General features: G+C 52.0%; 2 protein-coding genes across 4 annotated transcripts; both read left to right on the top strand.

Moving 5' to 3' along the window:
- GJB4 (gap junction protein beta 4) lies at window positions 1-4,087 on the top strand. The gene is made up of 2 exons (XM_040468689.1): window positions 1-122; window positions 1,531-4,087. The coding sequence occupies exon 2, from the start codon at window positions 1,616-1,618 to the stop codon at window positions 2,414-2,416; it is 801 nt and encodes a 266-aa protein (XP_040324623.1). The 5' UTR covers window positions 1-122; window positions 1,531-1,615; the 3' UTR covers window positions 2,417-4,087.
- On the top strand, window positions 2,386-26,714 carry GJB3 (gap junction protein beta 3). Of its 3 annotated transcripts, none has more exons than XM_040468674.1 (2): window positions 2,386-2,402; window positions 25,111-26,714. In XM_040468674.1, the coding sequence occupies exon 2, from the start codon at window positions 25,145-25,147 to the stop codon at window positions 25,955-25,957; it is 813 nt and encodes a 270-aa protein (XP_040324608.1). In that variant the 5' UTR covers window positions 2,386-2,402; window positions 25,111-25,144; the 3' UTR covers window positions 25,958-26,714. The 3 variants fall into 3 exon arrangements, with proteins under 3 accessions (XP_040324608.1, XP_040324591.1, XP_040324598.1); XM_040468657.1 differs by lacking the exon at window positions 2,386-2,402 and adding an exon at window positions 21,304-21,406; XM_040468664.1 differs by lacking the exon at window positions 2,386-2,402 and adding an exon at window positions 21,896-22,018.
- The last annotated feature ends 785 nt before the right edge of the window (window positions 26,715-27,499 follow it).

A 27,499-nucleotide genomic window follows, 5' to 3' on the forward strand; every position in this document is an offset into this window, starting at 1 on the left:
TGGCTCATTGGCTCAGAAAGCTCCACCCCAAAGAGGAGTGAGGAACAAAAGCTGCCTCTGGGAGGCCCTCAGGCACACAGACAAGCCCAGGGACCAGAGAGTGGCTGCTAGACCCAAGAAAGGTGAGGACCCAACCGGGCCGGAGAGGGGGCTGGGAAGCAGGGACCAGGTGGGCTGAGGGACCTCGTGAACTCAGGCTGCAGGCTGGGCTCCTGGGAGGAAGAAAGAGGACAGAGGATCCCTGGAGAAACCCCAGGGAAGCCCCAAGGAGGGGAGGGGATATCCTGCCAGACCAAAAGGAGGACAGAGGACCAGAGAAGAGACAAAGAAAAGGAGGGACCAGGAAGAGAGAGTTTCTGCTCAGTTCAGCAAACATCTATTGTGTGCTCACGGGGCCAAGCCTGGTGCTGAGTCCTGGGGGAACAGATGATCCAGGCGTAGAGGCTGCCCTCCAGACGCTGACAGTCTGGTGCAGGAGACAGGTAAACAGACTATTTGAACACCAGTGATCCATTCTGCCATGAGAGATAGAGGAGGGTATTCAGAAAATGTCCCAGGGTGAGAAGCTCTGAAGATGGTGAGGTCTGAGTCAGGGATGGGGCGGGGGGGCTGGGGCAGGAGAGAGAACCTGATGGCTCTCCAGATAAGGGGGTGTGGAGGACAGAGCACATCGGACAGAGGCCCAACCAGGAATAATGGGAGACCTGGCTGACAATCAGAGAAGACAGGTGTCCCTGAGAAAAAGTACATGATCAGGGGTGGACCGAGCCAGAATCCTGCCTTTGTCCCTTTCCCAGGCCCTCCCTAAAGCCGAAATGGTTGGAATTCCAGAGGAACCCACTGTGGTCAGGACAGTCAGCGCTCGCATGGGTGCAGGGAAGGGGAGGCGCATGGGGCCAAACCGCCACAGCTCCAAAGAGCCTATTTAGTGTGGGAGGAAATGTCCGGGCTGGGGATGCCCTGGGCCTCTCAGTGAGGATGGTTATCACTCAGGGGTTCTTCAAAGAGGCCAATGTGAACACACCCAGCACAGGGCCTGGCTCATGTTGGTGCTCATTAGAAGCTGGAGGATAATGATACACACCCCTCATCCCCTGCCCCTGTCGAGCCCCAGCAGCTGGCAGGAGGGCAAATCATCCAACCTGCACCTTCTTCCTGTTTCTGTAGAAGTCATGCTATCCACAGAAACTTGGGGTCACAGAAGTTGGCAGGCACATCCATGGAAGATGATTACCTTTCACGTTTATCCATTACCCTGTAGAACAAAACATCCCCTGATTTTGGAGCTGGAAGATGGGAGTTCAAGACCAGCTCCACCATTTCCAGCAGGGGGAGGCCTCGGGTAGGTGGCTGTCTAGGCCTTAGTTTACCCACTGGGGCCCCCCCCCCCCACCCCAGGAAATGGGGATAACAGCCATCCCTCCCCCCCTCCCCCCCACCACCAAGTCATTGCAGGTGAGGACGTGATGACAAGGTGGTTCTGAAAGGGTTTTGCCAATCGCACCTTCAATAAAGGGCACCCATTTCCAGGCTCTCCCAGGCCTCGTGGCCCCCACTCCGGAGTGGGCACTTGCGGTGTAGACCGTCCACGTGAGGAAGCAAGGACACAGTCGGCATGAACTGGGCGTCCCTGCAGGGCCTCCTGAGCGGGGTCAACAAGTACTCCACGGCGCTAGGCCGCATCTGGCTGTCGGTGGTGTTCATCTTCCGCGTGCTGGTGTACGTGGTGGCCGCGGAGGAGGTGTGGGACGACGAGCAGAAGGACTTCGTCTGCAACACCAAGCAGCCAGGCTGCCCCAACGTCTGCTACGACGAGTTCTTCCCCGTGTCCCACGTGCGCCTCTGGGCCCTGCAGCTCATCCTGGTCACCTGCCCCTCGCTGCTCGTGGTCATGCACGTCGCCTACCGCCAGGAGCGGGAGCGGAAGCACCGCCTGAAGCACGGCCCCAACGCCCCGTCCCTGTACGACAACCCCAGCAAGAAGCGGGGCGGGCTCTGGTGGACGTACTTGCTGAGTCTCGTTTTCAAGGCTGCCGTCGACTCTGCCTTCCTCTACGTCTTCCACCGCCTCTACCAGGACTACGACATGCCCCGGGTGGTGGCCTGCTCCGAGTCCCCTTGCCCCCACACTGTGGACTGCTACATCTCCCGACCCACGGAGAAGAAGGTCTTCACCTACTTCATGGTGGCCACAGCTGTGATCTGCATCCTGCTCAACCTCAGTGAGGTCGTCTACCTGGTGGGCAAGAGGTGCCTGGAGACCTTCAGCCCGAAGCGCCAGCGGTCTCCGCGCCGGGATCACCTGCCCGATACGTGCCCCCCATATGTCCTCTCCCAGAGAGAGCACCCCCAAGATGGGAAGTCTGTCCTAATGAAGGCCGGGTCGGCCACGTTGGATGCAGGTGGGTTTCCATAACCTGTGAGGTTGGTGGCTGGGACCACCGGGTCCATGGTCTGTTCCCTAAGGCCACCGCAGGGCAGTGGCCTCTTTTCTGCAGCAGGGGAGGTGAGGAAGATGGTTGTGGGGCTCAGGAAGCACCCCCATGGGCCAGTGCTGGAGAGCAGCTTGGTCTCTAGGTCCTGAGCCCCGGGGGAGGGAGGTTGATGGCTGGTGGGGATTTTGTATATGGCAATGGGGTATGTCAAAACCTTAATAAATGTGACTTTCCCAGTATTTTGTACACCAGGTGGGGAGTGCCGGGTAGAAGTGTCAGGGGGGTTCACCATGGACCTCAGAGAGGAGCCACAACCACTCAGTGGGTGCCTGCACCCCAGAACCTCAGATCCAAGGTCATCGATGCATCACGCACACACACACCACCACACCACACACACTCACACGCACCACACAACATATGCCACACATACACACACAGAGTGTGCCCCCAGGACGTGGTAGGAATGCCAAGAGGTGGCTCCAGGGGTCTCTGGGCTCTGCAACCAGCCTTGGTCTGCAACCAGCTGGCCAAGGCAGGAGGAGTGGGATCCCAGGAGACCCTGGGCCCAGCACAGGTCAGTTCTCAGTGGGAGCCCCTGCAGTGAATGTGCATGGTTCAGGAGGCCTCGGCCCCTCCCCCATTCCAGCCTCCCTCACCCTGCCCATCACACTGCTCAGAGAGAGAGTCTGGGGAAGGCTGGGAGGGAGGGGAAGGTGCTGAGAGTGAGCCCAGGATGGGGAGTCTGTAGAGATATCCCCACAGGCCACGGACCTATTGAGAACATCAGAGCTACAGGGTCCCTCCCGGAGCCTCCAGTCTGAGGAAATCCCCCTCTCTTCACCAGACACACATTTCCTCATCCTCCCACCCCCATCCCCACCACTCAGACCTTGACCCCTCCCCAAATCACAGCTCCAGTATGGACCTGCCTCAGAGCCAGAGCCCCCACCAACAGCCCAGGGGAACAACCCTCCGGGAGGCCCACAGGCCTCCTCCAGTCAGCAGCTCCCATGCTGACCACACCTACCGTCCTCACACATCACCGACTCCCTGACCATGAATGGCACCCCAGCCACCCAGTTGTCCCAGCCAGGAGCTGGCCTGACACCCTCATGCCCTCCCCGTCTCCCAGCCTCTCACACCCCACAAGCCAGTGCCAGTGCAGTTCATCCTGCTAACTCCAACCCTAAATGTCTCCTGAATCTGTCCTTCCTTTCCCACCACCCTTCCACCATGGGGACAGAGTAGTCCTTCTATATATGAACCTGACTCTGGCATTCTTCCTGCTTTAAAAATTCTTCCACTACTACCACAACCCTCCATTGCCCTCAACCTGACCCCTGCTGGCCTCCCCAGTGTCACCCCTGCTTCCTCCCCCCTTGTTCCCACCAATAATGCCAAAGGGCTTATGGGTCCCCAACCAGACACATCATGCTGTGTCATGCCTCATGCCTTCGCATATGTGTTCCTTCTGCCTGGAATACCCTTCCAATCTCCCCTGGGATGCTTCCTTGAACCCCACGGTTCAAAACCTTAAACCTAGCCTGTGCCTTTGCCTTTGCCCATCAGTCTGTGAGCCCTTCACGGGCAGGACGCTGACTCACCCAGGTCCCCAGCTACCTTTAATAAATGTTTGGTAAATGAGTAAATGGGCTATGAGCTGCCTGGCGGAAGAGACCTGTCTTGTTTATCTGAATCCTTCACCACACCTAGCCCAGGAAGCACAGATAAGTGTCCTCTCATTTGCTTATAGATTCCATTATTGTTGCTGTTTTAACTAAATCTAGCCTAAAGATTTCATTTATAGTTAAGGAAACTGGCCTGGAGAGGGCCCACCTAGCTGGGCTGTGTCTATAGTGGTCCATAGAGAGCCTCTGTGCCCCACGCCCAATTACGGGACAAGATCAGGAGTCACTTCTTAGGTCAGGGTCCCTGGAAACAGAACCAACAGCAAGAATTTGTTTGCATGTGGTGGAAGGAGCAAGAGAAGCAGGCTAGGGAGGGGAGCAAACTGAGCTGGGTATGGGCTCAAGGAAACGGCCTTGGCCGGATCCCTGTGGGGTGAGGGGCCTTTGGATCATAAATCCCATCTCTGAGTTGTCCCAGCGAGAAAGGGCATCAAGCTTTGGAACTCCCATACCAGTCAGTCATTGGCTTCAGGCAACCCCATGGGCAGTAGGGCTGACAGGAAGGGGTAGGCGGTTCCTATTCAATCAAGGTCAATTCTCCAGGGACAGCTAGAAGCCACGAGTGCCCTATATTCACAGCAGCTGGGGAATGGTTGCCCCCCAGCAAAGGGGACATGGGCAGGGCACCAAAACCATCCACTGAACTCCTGCCTCCAGGAAATAAGGGTGGCTCTACCTCCAATCCAGACCAGAGCTGTGGCCACCCGATCCCAGAAAGCAGGCTGATGCTCTCAACCAGTTCAGAACCAGGTGACCCCATGCTTCTCAGACCAGCCTCCACCAGCCATAGCCATATCCCTCTGAGATTCCAGATTCCCCATTCCAGTTTCTGCCAGCATATGGTGAGTGCATCCTGGGACCTGACTACTCCTGTGGCAGCCCTGTTCATAGGTGCTGTTCTCGGAGATCCCAAGTCCTGAGCCAGTGACCCAGAGAGTGGTGGAACACCATCTGAGCCGCTAGCCATGGAACTTTGTTTCTCAGTCCTGCCCACACCCTCAAGGCCCCCCCACAGCCCTCACTACCACTCTCAGACCTTCCCATCTCCCCCTTCTTGAACTCCCTTCGCTCAGCTCAGGCCCCTGCCATCTGTCTCTTCCGCCTTCTGCCCCACCCCCATTGCTGCCACCTCATTGAAGACTTGAGGACACAAGTCAGGGTCTTTTGGGTATTCTCTCATGGCCCAGGGCTGCCGGAAACATCTGGGCGTCACTCTGTCCTTTTCATTCCATGCCCTCGGTGTCTCTCATGACCTCCTCCTCTGTTCCATTTAGCTACCCACTCACAGGACCACACCCCAGACTTTGTCTTCACCCAGTACTACTCCACCTCTAGAATCTCCCACTTGATTCAAGCCAACAAATATTTATTGTTCACTTTTACGTGACAAGCCCCACGCTAGGTGCCAAGGATCAGACACAGTCCCTAATCTCATGGAGGTTATATCCCATGAAGAGAACAGCTCTTAGCATCCTGGAGTGCACAGGGTGCTGAGGGGAGGGGGGAGGGGGGAGAGGGAAGGGGATCCAACATCCAGGGATTCAGGAAAGGCTTCCCTGAGACTTCTGAAGCTCACACCTAGAGAAAGAAGAGGATTTTGCCAAGCAGAGCAAGGAGGGGATGCCAGGTGAAGGGACAACAGGAGAAAGGCATGGAGGGAAGAGCAAGGACAGGGTGACCAGGACAGGAAGTAACCCAGAAGGGCTGGAGCCCAGTGAGGGGGCTGGCAGTAAGAGTCAGGCCCAAGTAGGCAAGGGCTACATCATGCAGAGGTTTCATGGTAAAGCCCTGTTAAGGATTTTGGACTTCATCCTCAGGACAATGAAAAGTCACTGGAGAGACTCAGCACAGAGGTGAGATGATCTCATGTGCAGTGTCTCTGGCTAATGTGCAGAAGGGCCAAGGCAGGGCTACTTATTTGGAAGCTGATGCAATAGTCCAAGTGACAAACAACAATGGCCTCAACAAGGGTGTGTGCATTGGGGATGTAAAGAAGTTGCTGGATTTAAGAAAGATTTACGAGATAGAATCAGATCAGTTGGGTGATTTGAGTGGGTGTGCGGATCAGGGAGAGAGGAACCGTAGTGACGCCCAGGTTTCTTCTCAGGGTGGTGGTGCCATTTCCCCAGGGGAGAGGCAGGTTTGAGGGACATAGTGATAACTTCAGTTGCAGACACATTGAGTTGGGGAGACAAATAAGATATCTTGGTTATCTCCTCTTGTTCCTGGACCAGCTTAGCCCCTGGATCAGCTTCTCTCTCTCTAAGGCTATGCGTATTACCATTTCTGGTGACCACATCTAAACACCTACCTCGCCATGCTTTGACTTCCTTGTTCCCCTCCATCTTTAGTCACCCACATATGTCTTGTCTTAACAAGAGCTGCATCATCTCCTAGCTCACCCACTCTGCTTCCCGCTCCAGCGCTCCCTCTACCACATCTACTGTTTCACCATCCATCATCAGCCCCTTTATGTCCTCCCTCCCCTCTTTTCCCAGCTTAGACTCTGTGGGCCCCTCATAGATGTGTCCTGCTCTCCCTTGCCATTGCCTGCTGCTATAGTCACTCACCAGGCAAGACAAGCCCCAGTTAAAACCAGCTCTCCATGTGGCACCCATTCCAGAGCACCTGGAGAATAACACAACTGCACTGACTGGTTTCAGTGGAAACTTCTGAGTACAAAGCTCCGGTGGGCACTCGGCACCTCAGGCAAGTCTACATTTTCCTAAAACTTTAACCCTAGTCTCCAAGATGACTATATCATACCTTCTTCTCTTGCCCCCTTTTGCCTAAACCTCCTCAGCTGACAGGCAAGCATTATGCGCCCCTTCACTCTGCCTTCTCCCCTGTGACACGGATGAGCGCCCCTGCTCCTGATACCCCCTCCTCTTGGACACTGGACCCCTCACCTCTCACCCCTCTGGACTGTGCTCCACAGCTATTGCCTCACAATTCTGTAAAAATGCTATAACGTTGTCCTCTCTCTTTCTGTCATTCCCTCTTGACATCACATCCTTCTCCAGCTACCACCCCCTTTGCAAAAAACAAAACTCTCTAAAGGTGGTCTATACTTGCTGTCTCCACCTCCTCATCACATTTACTCATTCTAGTCAGGACTGTTCTTCCCAAGTTTACCAATGTCCAACAAGCTGCCAAATCCAGTGGTTGGTTCTTCGATCTCATCTTACTCCCCCAGCAACATACGGCCACTGAGAGCTCCCTCCTCAAACACCATCTTCCTTTGGCTGCCAGGAAGCACCCTGTCCTGGCTTTCCTCCCACCACATTGAGGGGCCCTCCTTGATCTCCACCGATGCTTCTTCTTCCTCTTGCTGGTCTCTAAATGCAGGGTGCCTTAGGGCCCAGTTCTCTACCCTCTTTTCCCCTCTGTGATCTTGTCCAGTACCATCTATAAAAACCATCTATAAACCAATGGCTCCCACATTTATATGTTCCCACCTAACCACTCCCATGAGTGTTGGACTCATATATCCAACACTTCCTTTCAGTCATCCAAAACAGAACTCCTGATCCTACTAACAGAACAGATTTATGTTCTCTCCCAGTCTTCCCACCTTGGAAGAGGAGATCCCCACTCACCCAGCTGCTGAGTTCAAAAACCTACATGCCTCTTTCTTCACAATTATATCCACACCATTAGCAAGTCACATTCATATAATTCTAAGTTCAAAGTCCATTCCCTTCAGACCGTCTCCAAGTGCTTCCATCCCAGGCCAAGCCACCTCACTGAACATCTGGATACCTGCAGCAGCTGGCCCCTCCTCTCTTACTCCCCTGCTGTTCCTTCTGCACGTGACAGCCTGAGAGATATTTCAACCGAGATCAGTCAAGTCACCCCTTGCTTAAAACCCTCCGAGTGGCTTCCATAATGGCCATAAAAATGAAAATTAGCCATTCTTGGGGCATCTGGGTGGCTCAGTCAGTTGAGCATCCGACTTCGGCTCAGGTCATGATCTCATGGTTCATGAGATCAAGCCCCACATCAGGCTCTGTGCTGACAGGGCAGAGCCTGCTTGAAATTCTCTCTCTCTCTCTCTCTCTCTCTCTCTCTCTCTCTCTCTCTCAAAAATAAATAAATAAACATTAAAAAAAAGATTTTGTTCCAAAATTATCCCCCAGGTAGGAAGGATTTGTTTTATATCCAAGTCCTTACCAAGTCTCTCACATTATGGGGCATGCTCTCAATTACTGCATTTTGAAAAACAGAATGCTCTTTGGGGGAAACTCATTAGCCTGAAATAACCCCAATCAATGAAGTCTTGGATATCCACAGAGGTCATGGGTAGAATCAGAAAAAATGGAGGCAAAGACATTTCACACAGATTCCAGCATTACTCCCAGTGGTATGACCTTCCAATTGCAAATATTTTCTTCCTAGGCAAGCCCTTAAAAAAAACAAAACAAAACCACATTAAGAACAATAAAAAAAAGTGGTTGTGTTAAGGAGATGACATATACACACCTACCAGATGATTTTTTTTTAAGTCATACAACCTAATATTACACAACCGGGTTTTGTGGAGAGAATAAAGTTCTCAGTATCATTCACAGACTTAAAAAGCACTATTTCACAAATAACTTGGACAAAAATAAAGTTTGTGTGTTTTGTAAAAGGTTAATGATAACAAACAAAACTCTAATGACTATTAACCCAGATGTTACAGAAAAATGTTCAAAGTTTAAAGAAAATTGCTTCATAAACTATTCAGGGGAGAAAAAAATAACAGGTTTACTACATTGTTCTTTTTTTTTAAATTTTTTTTAATGTTTATTTATTTTTGAGAGAGACAGAGACAGAATGCAAGTGGGTCAGGGGCAGAGAGAGAGGGAGACACAGACTCCGAAGCAGGCTCCAGGCTCCGAGCTGTCAGCACAGAGCCCGACGCGGGGCTCGAACTCATGAGCCGCGAGATCATGACCTGAGACGAAGTTGGACACTCAACCGACTGAGCCACCCAGGCGCCCCTACATTGTTCTATATAATGTGATTTTTTAATTTTTTTTTTAACGTTTATTGATTTTTGAAACAGAGAGAGACAGAGCATGAACGGGGGAGGGGCAGAGAGAGGGAGACACAGAATCTGAAACAGGCTACAGGCTCCGAGCTGTCAGCACAGGGCCCAATGTGGGGCTCGAACTCACGGACCGCGAGATTATGACCTGAGCCGAAGTCGGACGCTTAACCAACTGAGCCACCCAGCCGCCCCTATAATGTGATTTTAAAAACAGGTTGCAAACTCTAGAGAATATTATGCTAAGTGAAATAAGTCAGAGAAAGACAAATACCATATATATGATTTCACTCATATGTGGAACTTAAGAAACAAAACAAATGAACATAGTGGTAGGGGGGCAGGAAAAGAGAGACAAATCAAAAAACAGACTCTTAACTATAGAGAACAAACTGATGGTTACCAGAGAGGAGTGGGGTCCAGAAATAGGAGAAATAAGTGATGGGGATTAAGAAATGCACTTGTGCGGGGCGCCTGGGTGGCGCAGTCGGTTAAGCGTCCGACTTCAGCCAGGTCACGATCTCACGGTCCGTGAGTTCGAGCCCCGCGTCAGGCTCTGGGCTGATGGCTCGGAGCCTGGAGCCTGTTTCCGATTCTGTGTCTCCCTCTCTCTCTGCCCCTCCCCCGTTCATGCTCTGTCTCTCTCTGTCCCAAAAATAAATAAAAATTAAAAAAAAAAAGAAATGCACTTGTGGGGTGCCTGGGTGGCTCAGTCGGTTGAGCGTCTGACCTCGGCTCAGGTCATGATCTTGCGGTTTGTGAGTTCAAGCCCCACGTGGGGCTCTGTGCTGACAGCTCGGAGCCTGGAGCCTGCTTTGGATTCTGTGTCTCCGTCTCTCTCTGCCCCTCCCCCACTTGTGCTCTGTCTCTCTCTATCAAAAATAAAATAAAAATGTAAAACAAAAAAATTAAGAAATGCACTTGTGATGAGCACCAGGTATTATATGAAAGTGTTAAATCACTAAAATCTATACCTGAAACTAGATTCACACTGTATGTTAGCTAACTAGGATTTAAATGAAAACTTGGAAAGAAAAAAATATATAGGTAGCAAACTAAGTTAAGTAAATTATTATTTTGGTCACACTAAAAAGTTTATGTGTCCATATAAGCCCCCAACTTTTTAGAGGGTCCCCTCACTGGGAATATAGAGGGTTGCTTTTGTTTTTTTAATGTTTATTTTGAGAGAGAGAGAGAGAGAGAGCGTGCGCAAGCAGAGAAGGGGCAGAGAGAGAGGGAGACAGAATCCCAAGCAGGCTCTGCCTTGTCAGCACAGAGCCCGATGCGGGGCTCGATCCCATGAACCGTGAGATCATAACCTGAGCTGAAACCAAGAGTCAAAGGTTTAACCAACTGAGCCACCCAGGAGACCCTAGGGGGTTGCTTTTTACTTGGAGTTATCATATATCTGGGCTTTATGGTAGGTGGTAACTCAAGCTGTGAGGGTGGCTAATATTGTACAGAGCCTGCGGGGGGAGAAACGAGAAGATGTCCTAGGATGGAGGTTTAGAGGCCAAAGAGAAGGGGGGAAAGCCAGCAAAGGGGACTGCAGGGTAAATTGATATCATAGAAGCCAAGGAAGTATGATGTCACAGAGGAGGAAGGTGATGTCACAGAAGCCAAGAGATGATTGTTCTAAAGAAGTTTGTAGAACTTCTAGAAGAGGAGTCTATCGAGAAAAAGAAATGATCATCAGGGCCAAACATTGCCTTGGGTCAAATTAGATAAAGACTGAGAAGTGTTCATTCAATTAACATAGATGGTCACTGGTACCCATGGCAGGAGCCCATCTGTAGAGAATGGGGTACCCACCTGGTACCCATCTGTAGCGAATGGGGTGAGGAAACCAGGTCCCAGTGAAGTGAGGGGACAGTGAGGGCCAAGTAAATGGAGATAGCAACCATGAACAACTGGTTGGAAAATGGTGGCTGGGAGAAGAAAAGAAAATGAAAGGGTGTTCGTCGCAAAAGGATGGGAGCAGTCAATTTTTTCCTTTTGTTACGGTTTAAGAGACTTGGGAATATTTAAATAATGATGAAATGAATCCAGTACACAAGAAAGGAGGTCAAGGTCCCCCTAGAGCCAGAGGGAATGGGATGCAGAGCCCAGATGGGGCACATCGGCTACTGTAACAGGAGGGAAGGAAGAAGTGGGGAGACAGGTGCAGGTCACCCCCGGTCTCTTACCACAGCCTCCCCACCGCCCTCTCGCTTAGCTCCTCCCTCAACATCTGCCCATGTTTATTCAACAGATCGACAGGGGACCTGAGAGGCACCTCCAGACCTGACCCCACGACCTCCCAATCTGCTAGCCCCTCCTACATTCACTTCCTTCTGAATCTAGCCTAGGATTGGGATCCAGAGTCTCTCGCACCACCCTCACATGAGAGCTCTTCGACTGGTGCCTGTCCTCCCCTCCTGACTGCAGTTTCTCTAAGAGCCAGAACAGTACCCATCTGGTTTGTCAGTGTATCCTCAGGCCCTGCATCATGCCTGGCATACAGTAAAAGGGTAAGAAGTATTTGCTGATACAGTAAAAGGGTAATAATGAGATGATGACTGCAATGAACTGCTGTCCTACCAATATCCCCATCGTCCCTCTGTCCCTCCTATCTAGCAGGACTCCAGGCCCAGATCAGTCCAACAGTGCTTTCCCATGGTTGCACCCTGTGCTGGGCTCTGCTCCAGTGAACGCAACAGCCAACCAGAGTGAGGTCACTGCAAATCCGTGTTCTCCAGCCCCACCTGACAGCCCTCGTTCTTCCCTGCTTTGGTCTGTCTGCTGTCATTCATGGTGGCGTTTGGCCTTCTCAGCCTTCTCCACTCCCCTCGAACCCTCTAGCCAGTTCTATCGTATCTTTATCCCACGTCTCAGAGAAAGCAAAAGCTATCCAAGAATGCTCTCCTGTTGACTGCCACCAGACCACTCGCCCTCCCTCCTTTCGCCCAGCACAGTAAAAGGGGTGAGCCCACTCCCGTTAGCGCTTTAAAACCCCCACCCCCACACCCTATGCCGAGGACTCCTCTCTCCCACCCCCTCCTGCCTTCCTGTTTCTTCAGCCTCTAGCTCTCTCCTGGCTCTCCTGGCACTTAAGCAGGCTCACACCTCTCCCATCCAAAAATCAAAACAAAACCCTTCCTTGACCCCACGTCTCCCACAAGCATCTCCTTATCTCTCTCTTGGCTTTTGCAACTGTGCATCCTAAAACAGGTCTACACTCACCATCCTGACTTCCTCATCTCCCACTCCCTCCCACCAGCTATGATCAGTCTCTGCTCCATCACCCCACTCAAACCACCCTGCCCTTGCCAAGGGCACCTAAGATTCCTTTGTCACCAAGTCCAGTGAGCACTACCATTCCTTGAGCCAGGAGCCATTTAACAGGGTAAACAGCCCTCCCTCATTGTACCTCTTCCCGTATCACAGACACCTTGTACGTTCTGTCCACCCGGCCCTTCTCCAAGGGGGAGCTAAAGGCGACTGCCAGGCGTGCCACCGGGCCTCTCGACTTCAGGGTGGATGTGTGTTCCAGGTGGGACCGCTCGGTGTTCTTCCCCAGATTATTTGAGTCTTTCCTAAGGGAAACTTGGGAAAGTGTGAGCTCAGAGCCCATGACCACGAGCAAAACCATGTGCAAAAGCCCATCAACACATGGAGAGAAGCCAACAGTCAGAGAGGAGCAGAGGTGAGGCCAGCTGGAGAGGCTCTAGACACAGCCAGACGTGGCTCTACTGAGTGCTTCTGGGGCTCCAATACATCCCTCCCCTCCTCGTGTTTCTACAAAGCAATCAAGTGCCCAAACTAATTCAAGTCAGATTTCTGTCATTTGCAAGCAAGAGCACTGACTAATACACTCAGGCTTCTTCAGTTTTCCTGATGCTCCAGTCACACCCCCTCAATCTCCTTCAACATCCCCCATTGGGGTGGTCCTCGGGGCTCTTCCCAAGCTGTTTGCTCCCCTCAGGCTCCACTCCCTCCCTGAGTGAGCTCCCCCTTTATCATGTCCTTCATCACCATCTGGACACTGCTGACTCCAAATCTGTATCTGCTTACAGATTATTTCCTCATCTCCTATTTTTCCCTCATAGTCCTCATTTTTCTTAATATTTCTATTGTGATAAGATATACGTGAAACTTCCATTCTAACCATTTTTAACCACACAATTCAGTAGAGTTAATTTCATTAATAACATACAACCATCACCACTATTTCCAGAACTTTCTAATTACCCCTAACAGGGGCACCTGGATGGCTTAGGTAGTTAAGCGTCTGACTCTTGATTTCAGCTCAGATCATGATCTTACCATTTGTGAGACTGAGCCCTGTGTCAGACTCTGTGCCAACAGCATGGAGCCTGCTTGGGATTCTCTCTCTCTCTCTCTCTCTCTCTCTCTCTCTCTCTCTCTCTCCCCCTCCCCTGCTTACATGTATATGTGTGCTCTAAATAAATAAATAAACTTTAATTCTCCCTAACAAAAACTCTGTACTCACTAAATAATAACCCCCACTCACTCCTCCACCCAGCCCTTGGTAGCCTCTAACGACTACTGTCTATGGATTTACCTATTCTAGACATCCAGAGATCATACAATATTTGTCCTTTTGTGTCTGGCTTATTTCAGTTGGCATATTGTCCTCAAGATTCATCCATACTGAAGCATGTATCAGACATGACTCCTTCGTATGGCTGAATAATACTCTACTGTATGGACATACCACCTTTTTGTTTGTCCGTTCTTCCTTTTGATGGACATTTGGGTTGTTCCCAGCATTTGTCTTGGCTATTGTGAATGGTGCTGCTATGACCACCCATATCTGAATCTGAGTCCCTCTTTTCAGCTCTTCTTGGCCTTTACCTAGGTGTGGACTTGCTGGGTCATATGGTCATCCTGCATTCTTTTGGAGGCACTGCTGATCTGTCTTCCACAGCAGCTGCACCATTTTCACACTGGCACCAGCAGTGCATGAGGGCTCCCCTTGTTCTTCTCTTTCCTGTCCCTGTCCCATGCATCCAGATGCCTCTTGCACATCCACACACGTGTGTTCCACGGATTTGGATGCAGAGGAAAATTTGGTTGTGTGAACAACCAGTGCTGAGCCACACCCCACCCCTGAGGATCTGGGATGGGCTGTGTTGGGCATGAAGTGAGGCTCAGGGTTGGAGTGACACTGTCTGATGCTCACCTGAATCATAAAAATGGGGGGTTTACAAGTCATGTCTGAACACTCTCATGGCCTTGTCAAGATGACTGCACTGGAATATCATCAAACACACATGTCATTTAGCCAGCTCCAGATACGATGAGCCTATCTTTTTTTTTTTTTTTTTTTTTTTTTTTTTTTTCTGCTTCTCCCAACCTGCTTTCTTTCTTGTGCTTCCCAGCTTGGCCAAGGCAAACCATCTACTCAGGTGCCTATGTCAGGACCTCCCCAGTTCGTAGAAACAGCAAGTTCAGGAACCACAGCCCTGCAGCCCAGTCCCAGTCTAGGCTCTACTTCCTGAGGCCCAGGGCCCATCACCTCCTCAACCCAGAATCAAGGCTCCAGAAGCTCCCACACTGCAGGTGGCAGGCTGATTTCAGGCATCTGGCACACATCTCACCCCAGGCTGGCTTCATCAGCCCACACCTTTGCAGCTCAAAGGACAGCCCAAGCAAAGACTCCTTCCTCATCCAGAAGGAGAGCAGAGGCTGGGTGAAGACAGACAAACTCAGACAGACAGACAGCCCACCTGCCCCTTAAGTACCAGGTGTTTGAGCCTAGTAGCAGGAAGGAGGGGAAAGAGATGAGGCTTAATCAGTGAGGGCTTCCTGGAGGAGGCAGGTGGCCAGGGAGGGACTTCTAGAGGATAGGTAGCTGGGACGCTAAGCTAAAAGGAAACTGGTGAGGGGCGCCTGGGTGGCTCAGTCGGTTGGACATCTGACTCTTGATCTCAGCTCAGGTCATGATCTTGGAGTTGTGATTTCAGGCCCTGCATTGGGCTCTGCACTGGGTGTGAAGCCTACTTTTAAAAAAAATTGAAGAAGGGAACTGATCAAACACCTGCTCTGTGCTGGCCTGGGATGGGGGTTTATTGTGTGCATGTATTTACTCGTTTGGCAAGTACTTTGTCTACAAAGTGCCAAGCACCATTTTAGGCACTGAGGATACACCAGTGGACACAACAGACCAAAAAAAAAAAAAAAAAAAATAGCTGTCCTCACAGTTTCTAGTGATGGGAGAGACAATTAACAAGAAGAATATGCAAAATATAAAATATGTGACGTGATCATAGTTGCTAAGGAGAAAATTTAAGCAGGAGAGAGAGTGTGGGGAGGGAAAGGTCAGTTCTAGATGGGGAGGCCAGGGAAGGCAAGGCAGCACCCTGCACAGAGAAAAGCAAGCACGCAGGCCCTGAGGCTGGAAAGACCCTATGCAGACCCATGCACAGCAAAGAAGTCAACAGGCCTGGCAGCAAGAGAGCTGAGGGCCGTGGAAAACAAGGCCAGAGTCCTCAGGTGAGGCCTGAGAAGGACCACCTCACACAGGCCATCCTGATGCCCCTGGCTGTCACTCTGAGTGAGCAGGAAGCCTGAGCAGCGCTTTAGGGAAAAGAGGGGGCACAATCCCCTTGGTGGCTGCGTCAGCAATGGATGAATGGGGGCAAGGACAAAGCAGGGCGATCCGTTATGAGGCTACTGCAATAATCCAGGAAAGAAACAAGCCGTGGGTTTGATGTTACCAGGATAACCTTAACAGAATCTGTGAGAAGCAACCAGGCTTTGAAAATATTTTGAGAGTAGCACCAAAATGATTCTGTGGCACTGAACGTGGGGTATGAATAAAAGGAATCAACAATGACTCTTAAGTTTGGGGCCTTAACAAGTAGATGAGTAACATTGCCATTTACTGGAAGAGTAAGTAAGAAGGATGGAGAGGGATGTAAGGAGCAGGTTGCCGGGTAAAACACAGGACAGCCAGCTAAATTTTAATTTCAAAAAAAGAATAGATAAGTGTCGTTTAGTATAAGGAAGTCACGTGTACAATCTAAAATTCAATTTTAACTGAGCACGTGATTCGGGGTATGGTTTTACTTAAGCGGGGGGGGGGGGGGCATTTACTTGTTTGCTTTGTCCCTAAATCTGACAATCCTACTAAAGGAAGGAGTTAGATCGGGGACAAGGTGAGTCTGCGATACTTACTAGACACTGATAGGAGAGGTGGACGGGCGGCCACGCACATGAGCCCAGAGTTCAGGGGGCTGGTCTGGCTGGAGATAAATAAGTATCTAGGAGTTGTCAGCCTAATTCTGATATTTTAAGCCCTGAGACTGAATGGCACCGCCAGGAGAAGGAGCGGGGCCAGAGGAGAGAAGGAGCCTAGGACTGAGCCCCAGGGCACCTCAATACTTCAACGTCAAGGAGATCTGGAGGACCCAGCAAAGAAGACAGAGAAAGAAAAAAACCAGAAAGGAAAAAAAGTCAGGAGAGTGTGACATCCTAGGGACCAAATTCCTGCCGGGAATGCAGAGCCTTAGCTGTGGGAAGCCAGGCAAGAGGGTTCAGGTGGAATGTGATGAACCAGGGACTGGTTAGAGTGACTTCAAGAGGCGACGGAGGGAACAAATGGAGATGATGCATCAGGACGACTCTTTTGAGGAGTTTTACTACAGAGGAATGGAAAGAAACGAGGCAGATGCTGGAAGAAGGGAGTGAGGGAGGTGTGTTTGTTGTTTAAGACAAAGGACTACCAGCACATTTATTGTAAAGGGAAAGATCCAGTAAAGAGCAGAAGGGAGAAGATGGAGGAGAAAGAAAGGAGGGAGGTCCGGGGCGGGTGAGAAGGGGTGGGATTCAGGACACATGTGGAATCTTGAAGCTTGCCGGCAACTCAGAAAAGCCAGGCGTTACCTCTATTTGACGATAAAAGCTGCGTGGGCAGAAGTTCCAAGTAAGTCCCAGTGTCTTGGAAGGAAAGCAGTATTCTAGCCTGGATCCCGGGACATCTCTTCCTTCCTACCCACAGCCCCAGGCATGCTGCAGCACGGCTGGAAAGCCCCCATTCTTCCACCTGAGCTGCTTCCCAGCTGGTTCTGCCTGCCCCACTCTGCTCGAGGGAAGAAAGAGCCCCTGCCGCACATACACAAATGCAAGGAAACCCTCAGCCAGAGAGGGAAGCCCCTACCTGAGGCCTGGGCAGAGTTTCAGACACTGGGGGAGGCCTGGAACAAAACCAGCCCCTGCCAAGGCCTGGGCCAGAAGTACGGTGCCAGGCTTAGGGCCCGCCACCCCCAGAGAACAGGTGTAGACCCTGAAGGGAGTGTGGGTGGCTGGGGCAGCTTCCAAGCCCTGCTACAACACCGTCTTGCCCTGAGGCAGGGGGCTGGCCTACATGGCCTCCCACACATTCCCCTGCTCAGGGAGCAGGACTTGGAAGTGGGACGACAGGGCCTCACAGCCTCTTTCTGGAATGGGGACTTGTCCAGATCCCTCCAGAAAAAGCAGAGGCCGGTTGTTGGAGACACTGCCTGATGTCAGGAGGGAGGGGGCAGCATCTGGCAAGGTCCGAATGATAAGGAGCTCGGCAGTAAAATCACCTGGTCACCAGAGCAGAATAACCTGACCACACACAAAGACCCTGCCACACGCCACCACCTCACAGACAACCACGCATGCACACTACCTCACAAAAGCCTCCCAGCCACCTCTGCAATCATACCCGTTCACAACCACACCACCCATATTCCCCACACACCCCCGCTTAACACACAGCTACCCAACGGCACTTACCAGACAGTCCCCACACATAACTTTATGTGCACCCAGCATTTACTTTGCAAACAACAACTGAGTGTCTGCACTCTGGAGAAGCAGCAGGAGTGCTACGGGCAAGCCCACTGCCCTCTTAGAACGTCAGGGAACGTTCTGAAGCGACACTGCCGAGGAAGTGGATGAGGTGACTTCAGATGGGGTGCCCAGGGAATACCTCTTTCAGAAGGTGATGAGTGAAAAGCAGTCCGGGCAGAGGGCCAGGCGTCCATGCAAAGGCCAGGAGGCTGGACTGACTGTGGTGTGTTTGTGGAGCAGAATGAAAGCCGGGGTGACTGGAGAAGAGTGACCAAGGAGATGTGGGATAGGAGACAAAGCAGGACCAGGTCGTTTGGTGCTTTGTAGTCCAATGTCAGGAGAGTGGGTGTTAGTATAAAAGTAATGGTAAGTCACTGCGAGGTTTTCATAGGTGAGTGGCATCTGATTTACATGATGAAAGCATTACCTTAGCTAGGAGAAACCATGGGAGGAAAACTTTTTCAGTTCCCAGAGTAGGGAAGGCATTTCTAATTATGACCAAACCCAGAAACCAAAAAGATAAGATGGATACATGTGACTGCATAAAAAGTATTTTAATTCTGTATGGTAAAAATTCCATATTCAAAGTCAAAAATACAAGTGTGTAACCAGGGATGGTATCTTTTTTATTTGTATCATAGACAGAGGGCTTATTGCTTTAATATATAAAGAGCCCCTAAGAAATCAATAATTTAAAAGGCAACCATCCACTAGAAAAAGGGCAAAGGCAGGAGCACCTGGGTGGTTCAGTTGGCTAACCATCTGACTCTTGATTTTGGCTCAGGTCATGATCTCCCAGTTCATGAGATCAAGCCCCACATTGGGCTGTGCGCTGACAGTGTCAGCCAGCTTGGGATTCTCTCCCCGCCCCCCTCCGCCCTCTCTCTCTCAAAATAAATAAACATTAAAAAAAAAAAAAAGAAAAATGGGCAAAGGCAAAGGACAGTTCACAGAAAAACAAACAAAATGGATGTTAAGTATATCAAATGATGCTCATCCTCAATCATAATAAGAGAAATGCAAAATAGAAGTATAATGAGATACCACTGGCAAAGATCATACAGTTTGATAATGCTCTACATTAGCAAGAACACAGGGACGCAAGCACTCACGTCTGGTGGCAGCGTAAACTGATACATCTATGGAGAGGATTTGGCATTATGTATAAAAATTTAAAAATGAGCATACAACTTTACCCCAAAAATTCCACTTCTAGGAATGTATCCTATGGACCTAATTTTAAAATGTGTTAAATGATGTTTGCCCAAGCATATTTATTGCAATGGTGTTTATAATAGAAAGTAGGAAATATATGATTGGAAGCAGCCTTACGTTTCATCAGTATGTGACTGATTAAATACATGATAGTACACATACTATTTAGCTGTTCTATGCACAGAACCATGTGCATAGCATACCCACATTGGGTAAATGTCAAAAGGAGAGTATCTATATAGTCAAAGATGCATAGCTGATCTCAGGAAGGAGAAACAAGTAACTGGAAACCTGGTGGTCATGTGGGCAGCCCTGTTCACATAATCTGGGGTCCGGGGAGAAGTCAGGAGTAGCACCACAAGTGTGGGGACTCCTCAGTGCTGGATAGTATTGAAAGCCCCCAGACTGGATGAGTTCACCCGGGAGAGAAGAGGCTAGAGCCTGGGACATGCCCACCAGCATGTGGCCTCCAAGGTGCAAGAAAACTGGGAGTGTGGTGTCAAGGAAACCCAGGGAAGAAAGCGTTCTGAGAAGGAGGCAGTGGTCACCCGCTGTGTCAGGTGCTTCTGTAGGTCCAGGAAGGTGGGGATGGAGACACGACTGTTGGATTTAGCATCATGGAAATCCGCGGTGACCTTGACAGGGCTGCCTTTGTGACACAGCATGGGGATGGAAACGTTGTTCAAATGGGTTGAAGAGCGACTAGGAGGGAAGGAAGTGAGGAGCAGGTTTGCTCTGAGATGCTGGAGAGCAACAGGCCGCAGGGAGCAGATGGCAGAGTCGTGGACCCTCACAGGACGCTCTCATGTTCACACATCCCCCAACACTGGCACATACACAGAAGCACCGAGACCACCCGGCATGGGGTCTCAACAGTGATGTTCAGGGGCCATGACCCAGTGAGTAAAAGACAGCCTCTGCCCTGTGGCTTTGCCCCATCCAGAAACCACAAGGCTGAGACCTCCAGAGCTGGCTCTGCTGCTTAGCATCTGTATGACCCTGGGTAAGTCACCTAACCTCTCTGTACCTCAGTGGGAAGGGTCACACCTTCCTCCCCACTGTGAGGATGAAATAAAGCCTGCCAGCCATGTCTGGCGCAAAGTTGTCTCTGAACACGCAATGCAGGGTTAGTCTCTATCAAAATGAGTAGTCGGTAGGGTGACCGTGTAATGGATCTTCCCAGGTTTGGGGGCACTCTTGAGAGTAAGGGGAGGATGCGAATTACACTGGACCACAGGTGGCAAACCCGTACAGTCCTGGGGAAATCCCATGTACAGTCACCCTTGTGTTAACCACACCATCTCTATGTCTCCATCTCTATGGAGACAGCGAGGGCTCAGCCCCAAGGTGACTAAGACCCCAGGGCTCCCAGGGAGGCCAGAAACGCTGGGGTTTCTCCAACAAGGCTGGGAAGGCTCCTTGTCACAGCACACTAATAAATAAGACAAAGCCTCTTTGTCCCCAGAGCCCAGCCCAGCTGCAGGCCCGCCTCCTTCCGCAGTCTCTAGGGCAAGGGCGCTCTCGCCCCAACATCCGACCCCCTCGCACAGAATCCGCCCCTTGTCCTAACTCCAGGCGACCACCTCTGCCCTCACCCCTGGACAAAGGATCCCCCCATCTCCTTTCCAGGCACAGGACTCGCTGTGTCCTTTCCAATGTCGACGCAGAGTCTGCTCCCCACCTTGGAGGCCACAGAGCCTGAGCCAGGCACCGCCGTGGAGGCTCATCGTGCCAAGAGGGCAGACCCCCCAGAGTGCTCCCAAGCAGGGTCCCGGCCGGGCGCCGGGCAGGAACAGAGACCCGCAGGGCGCGGGCACAGTCGCCGTGGCAACGCGTGTGGGCGAGTCATGATTGCAGGCTTTCCCGGGTCACGGCACTTAACAGTTTAGAGTGCCTCCCGCCCCTGATCTCATTGGAGCCTTTGCAACAGCCCTGCCCATGGCCACCGATGCCCCCATTTCCCACACGAAGAAACCGAGGCTCGGAGCAGCGACGAGCCCCTCGGAAGGCCGCCCCGGCAGCGGGTGGCAGCGGGACTAGACGCGGACCCCTTGCGGCCGAGCCGGCTCCCAGGCTCCTCCCCGGCCCTCCCTCCCCCGCGCCGCCCCCCCTGGCTGAGCCCGCCGCCGCCGCGCGCCTGGCCTCCACTGCAGAGCCCGGCTCCCGCCCCTCCGCCGCCGCGCGGGGCTCCCGGACGCGGGCTCCCGGTGAGTGTGCGGGTGGGGTGGCGGGACTCGAGCGCTCCCGGGCGACCCCCAGCGGCGGGGACGGCTGAGGGGGGGGGGGGGCGAAGGAAGGGAGGTGGTGGAAGGGTCTCCCCCAACACCCCCAGTGCCCTCTCGCCCCTCGATTCTGGGCGAGGTGGGGGCTCTAGGGGGCTTGGAAGGTTCTGAGACACCCCCCTCCCACGTCCGCAAGCTCCCAAGCTGCCCCGGATGAAAGGAAAGTGGGTGAGGGGAGTGGGGGGAGACTGCAGTGGCATTATAGAGTGTGGCGACAGTTGGGCAAAGTTTGGTCCTGGGCTGGGAAAAAGAGGATGGCTGGGGGGTGAGGGTGGGGGGGAGTGTTGGTGGCCGGCTGGGGTAATCAGAACTGGCTCCACCTGTCCCAGTTCTGAGCTTGGAGGGAAATTCTTTGCAGATGAGTGGAGTCCCTGGGGTGTGTTGGGCGGGACTGGACAGACAGGACCGGAAGGTGGAAGGTGGGGACCCAGAAGGGGGCTGCACCCAGGTGGGTGTCGGGTGACAGGGCCCCTCTCCTCGGGAAGGCTGGCAGACTGGTCTCCAACCACCACTTCAGTCTTTTTGAGCTCCCACCAGGTGAGTGGCAGGCTGGGGAGGGAGTGATCTTAAGATTCTTACAACAGCTCAAGAAAGTAGGAATTCTTTCCCTTTAGAGATAAGGAACGGAGGTCAAACTATTAAGGGATTCTTGGAAGTCACCTGGCTAGGAAGGGGCAGAGCTGAGGCTGGAATCCAGATGTGACTCCATGCCCAGTGCACATTTCTCTGCTTGTCCCCATAAGGCCAGGTCTCAGAGGAGCACGTGGGGGAGAAGAGGGTCTGCAGGGATGGGGTCTTCTGCAGTCACACCATGCTGTTGGAGATTCCCGGAGAAGAGGCATCAGAAGAGCTGAGGTGTTGAGAAGCAAATGTGCCTTCTCCCTCTGGCCAGAGCCGGGAAGTCCTTCCCCCAAGCTACCTTGTCCAGATTGTTCTGCAGGCTACCTACCTGCCCCCACCTCACAGCACTTCCCTCCAAGCTGCCTCTCTGAGAAGTCAGCATGCATTTCTTTATCACCCAGCACTTACTGAGTACCTACTGTGTGCCAAACACTAGGCACTAAATATAACTCAGTAAGCAAAACAGCACTGATATTCTAGCGGGGGAGACAGACGATAAATAAGAACCAAAAAATAACAAATACTTTAATTTCAAATGGTGATTAAATTCGAGGAGGAAAACAAAGGAGACAGGAGCAGAGTGACTGGGAGGGCAGGGCTCCCAGACCCAGGGTAATCTGGGGAGTCCTCAGCGCTGAGAAGGACCCAGCCATGCAAGGTTCTGGAGAAAGAGCATTCCTGGCAGCAGGAACAATTGCAGAGTCCCCAACTCTCCCCATGTGGCTGGAGCAGAGAGAGGCAGGGTGAGAATGTAGGAGAGGAGGGCAAGAATGTAAAATCTGGGGTTTCATCCTAAGCGTAATGTGAAGCTAGTAGAAAGTTTTAAACAAGGGAGTGACACGGTCCAAGTTAGTAGATTCTAGGGGCCCAGGAACAGATGCCGAAAGACCAGTGAGGAGGCCCTGGCAATAATACCAGCAAGAGTGATGGTGGTTTGGAGCAAGGTGGTAGCAGTAGAGGGGTGAGAGAGGGGCCCTGCAAGATTTGGACCCACAGGCATCATGCATGCTCAGAGGGGCATCGTGTGCTCCAGGAGCGCCCACATGTGCACACAGGCCCACACATGCACATGGAGACACATGTTCCCACACCCGTGGCAGCAGGCAGACACTAGATGTACTCAGGCAGACCCACCCATCCACACCCTCTGAGTCATCCCAGGACTGGGAGGAAGATGGGTGGTTCTGGGGCCTGAACAAAGTATGTCTCCCCACCACGGAGCCCGGGCATCCAGCATGGCTGGGGTGGTTGGGGCTCCCCCAGGCTCTGGCACAGGGAGAGGGATTGTCTCTAGATTTTCCCTGGATCTGGTGTGCCAGGAGCCAAACCACCTACCATCCCCCACTCACCCCCAACCTGAGTTGTTCTCCCAACATCACCACCTACTGTCTGGGAGACCTTGAGGAGGTTATTTCTCCTCTCTGAACCTCCGTTTCCCCTCTGCAGAATGGGCTTGCCAGGGAGCAAGAAGATCCTCTGCCCTTCTACCTGGACTACGGTCCTGCTAGCTGGACTAAGAATGAAACTAGAGACAGATAAACAAGAGAAAATCTAATTTAATTTCATGTGAATGGGGAATCCACATGGATGTGGAAATTCCAAAGACAGGTAAAAGGAGGTATATATGCCCTCCTGAAGTAAAGAGAAGGGAATAGGGGTCTGGGACTTCAAAGGGAAGAAATACAATTCACCAAGGATGAAAATGAGTAAATATTTGGTAAACAAAGGTTTGCTGGGCCACTCAGAAACAATGGGATGTAGAGGACTTTGATCAAACAGGCCTTGCTAGGCTCCTCTCTGTCTACCCTCCTTAGTTCGTATAACAATGTAGTTATCTCCGGTGATGGCTCTCTTCCTGGAGCAGGTCCTCTATCTGAATACTTCTAGGCAGTTGAAGGAGAGATAAAGAGCTTTTCCTGAATCTGATGAGCTTTGATTGCTTTTAACTCAAAATCATCTGCATGCCAAAGTGGCCTATCTTGGGGCGGCCTGCCCTTGGCCCCTACAGGCTCATGACCCCACCCTCACAAGACGGTAGCAAGGAATCAGTGAAGTAAGTTGCAAGAACCTGGTCTGGGACAGGCATACAGCAGAGGAGGGGTAGGAGGTGGTGGAGAGCACAGCCTGCCCCCCCACACCCCCGCACTGACAGCCTGGCCTGGAATCCAACTGCAGTTCTAAATGAGTGATTTGGCCTCTCTAGATTTCACAATGAGTGGCCAGCATTTATTGAGCACTTACTATGTGTTAAGTGCTTTGCAACGGTTATCTTCACCTGTAAATGAGAAGCATAATAGTATCTACCTCATGGGGTCATTATAAGGACTAAAGGAGATAGTGTTGCACAGCTTTTAGCTCCTGGGCTGACCCATAGTAAATGCTCAATAAATGGTCATTGTTATTATCAGCAAATGCACATTCCCTTCCTTCATGCATACAAGCTCTGTGACTTTTGGCAGGTTACTTAGCCTCTCTCTAGGCCTGTATCCTGCCCGTAGCCTGGGAGGAATAATAGTCCTGATCTCAAAGGGTCATTGGCTGATCAAACGCATCTATCCACATAAAGACCCCAGAACAGTGCCTGATACACGGTAAATGCTCACATCAAATGTTACCTATGCGGAGCACCTGGGTGGCTCAGTCGGTTGAGCATCCGACTTCAGCTCAGGTGGTGATCTCGCGATTCCTGGGTTCACACCCCCCCATCAGGCTCACTGCTGTCAGCCTGTCAAGACAGAGCCCGCTTCGGATCCTCTGTCCCCCTCTCTCTATCCCTCCCCTGCTTGCAGTCTCTCAAAAATAAAAATGAAAAAATACATAAATATATACATATATATGTGTATATATATGTATATATATACACATATATATGTGTGTGTGTGTATACATATACACATATATATAACAAAATAACATATATATGTAACAAAATAAAAAATTAAAATAATAAAAAAATTTTAAATGTCACCCATACATTAAACATGGACTTTTCCCTTGCATGCCGTCAGGTGGGCACGGCCCCCGGCACGCCCGCCAAGCACCATGGACTGGAAGACGCTGCAGGCCCTCCTGAGCGGCGTGAACAAGTACTCCACGGCATTTGGGCGCATCTGGCTGTCGGTGGTGTTCGTCTTCCGCGTGCTGGTGTACGTCGTGGCCGCGGAGCGCGTGTGGGGGGACGAGCAGAAGGACTTCGACTGCAACACCAAGCAGCCCGGCTGCACCAACGTCTGCTACGACAACTTCTTCCCCATTTCCAACATCCGCCTCTGGGCCCTGCAGCTCATCTTCGTCACGTGCCCCTCGCTGCTGGTCATCTTGCACGTGGCCTACCGGGAGGAGCGCGAGCGCCGGCACCGCCAGAAGCACGGGGACCAGTGCGCCAAGCTGTACGCCAACGCGGGCAAGAAGCACGGCGGCCTGTGGTGGACCTACTTGTTCAGCCTCATCTTCAAGCTCCTCATCGAATTCCTCTTCCTCTACGTGCTGCACACGCTCTGGCATGGCTTTGGCATGCCACGCCTGGTGCAGTGTGCCAACGTGGCGCCCTGCCCCAACGTCGTGGACTGCTACATCGCGCGGCCCACCGAGAAGAAGGTCTTCACCTACTTCATGGTGGGTGCCTCTGCCGTCTGCATCGTGCTCACCATCTGCGAGATCTGCTACCTCATCTTCCACAGGGTCCTGCGAGGCATAGCCAGGAACAAGCCCCCGAAGGGCCACAGCCTCCCATCCTCCACCAGCCGGGCCTCCACCTGCCGCTGCCACCACAAGCTGGTGGAGGCTGGGGAGCTGGGCTCCGACTCTGGCGACGACAAGAGACACGCGTCTGCACCCAGCATGACCCCCATCTGACCACAGGCTGGGGAGCGACGCTGGAGCTGCCAGTGGGGACAGATGGGCAGTACTGCACGGGGGGAGGGGTCCTACAGGTGCTGGGTGCCCCCACTTTGAATTCGCTAATCTATCCCGTTTCATTTTTGGCAGATTTTTTGAGCACTGGGCACTGTGCTGTCTACCCAGGTATAATATAAGTCACACCCCAGAACTAGCGCCAGCCCTTGGGGGAGACAGACGTTGAAACAAACAAATCAACGACTGAGTGCGAGGGGACCCCCAGGAGGCTCCCAGCAGAGCTTCCGCCTAACCCAGGAGGGAGTGATCCGGAGAGACTACCCTGAGTACAAAATGTTTGAGAGAGGTGAGAAGGGCTTCCTAGACGAGAAAGCGGCAGGTGTTTGCAGGTGAGATGTTTGCCCTGGTTTGGACGCACCGGATCAAAGGGAATTTCATTCCCTTGGGAGAAGCACCCAGGTTCTGGGCTGGAAAGGAAGTAGTCTCTAAGCAGTGGGAGGTCCAAAGGCCTGAGGGTGAGCTTGTGAAGCGGAGGAGGAGATGGCTCTGTGACGCCACCTGCTGCTCGAGATACTCGGGTGTCCTCCTGGTCCCCACTGTCCTCAGGGGAAGCCCCCTTTCGCCCAGTTCTGCTCCTCCCAGGCTCAGACAGCTTTTCTGCCGTCTTCTTGCCACAAACGTGCTCAACCTAGTGCCAGCCTCTCAGACTCTGCTGCCAGAGACTCAAGGTAGATGTTCCTTGAAATCAATAAAGGCTGTGTTTTATACAGGTTGGCTCCGTCCTCTGTTCTGTACTCCCACCCACAAGACCCTGAGGGCAGGGAAGGTAGCCCTCAGGAGGGCTGTACGTCTGGGGGTGAAGGCAGACTGGGGCTGGGATTGATCTGGGTGGGGATGTGGGTGGAACCTACTGGTATATATGTTGTGATTGTAAGTGTGGTCACAAGAGGACGCTGTGCTCCCTCTGCGACAGCGCTTCCCGCGTTTCTAGTGAGAACACTGCTCTGAGCACACACACAATCATTGTTCTCCCCATAGATAAACCACACTCCCTCCTCCTCTATAACCCAATCACCACCATCAACAATCCACGTCCCCACCCTGTGTACACAAATCTCTGTTATTCATACTCTCACTCCTTATGCCACAACAGGATGGTTGTCTCCTCTAAAGGTGGGAGTCCCAGCCTCACTCAAGCATTATTCAGCAGCTCCTTCCATCTGCCCTGAGCATCGTTGGCTCACCGGGGCCCTGGCAGGAGGTGGAGACTGCATAGGAGAACAGGAGCTGAACTCAAACAGCTCCGAGTCAGGGGAGACAGTAACATACTCGTCTCCTACAGTAACCAACAGTTGGGGTGGTTCACAGCCCCCCCCACCCCACCCCCAGTACTGTGTGGCGACCTGCAATTTAGGGGACACCAACATTCAAGCCAGACTGGAATGGAAAGCAAAAGGGGGTGCAAGGCTCCACTAATGAGAGACACATTTAGTGACCATCAAAGCCAAGGCCAGGGGCCAGAAATCTAGGAGCAGTGAACCA

Source organism: Herpailurus yagouaroundi, unplaced genomic scaffold, assembly GCF_014898765.1.
Source record: "Herpailurus yagouaroundi ecotype Mexico unplaced genomic scaffold, PumYag 77, whole genome shotgun sequence".
Classification (NCBI taxonomy): domain Eukaryota; kingdom Metazoa; phylum Chordata; class Mammalia; order Carnivora; family Felidae; genus Herpailurus; species Herpailurus yagouaroundi.

What these genes read in the sequence shown, in the direction of transcription:
- GJB4 (XM_040468689.1), top strand. Translation starts at nt 1,616, where the DNA reads ATGAACTGGGCGTCCCTGCAGGGCCTCCTGAGCGGGGTCAACAAGTAC.
- GJB3 (XM_040468674.1), top strand. Translation starts at nt 25,145, where the DNA reads ATGGACTGGAAGACGCTGCAGGCCCTCCTGAGCGGCGTGAACAAGTAC.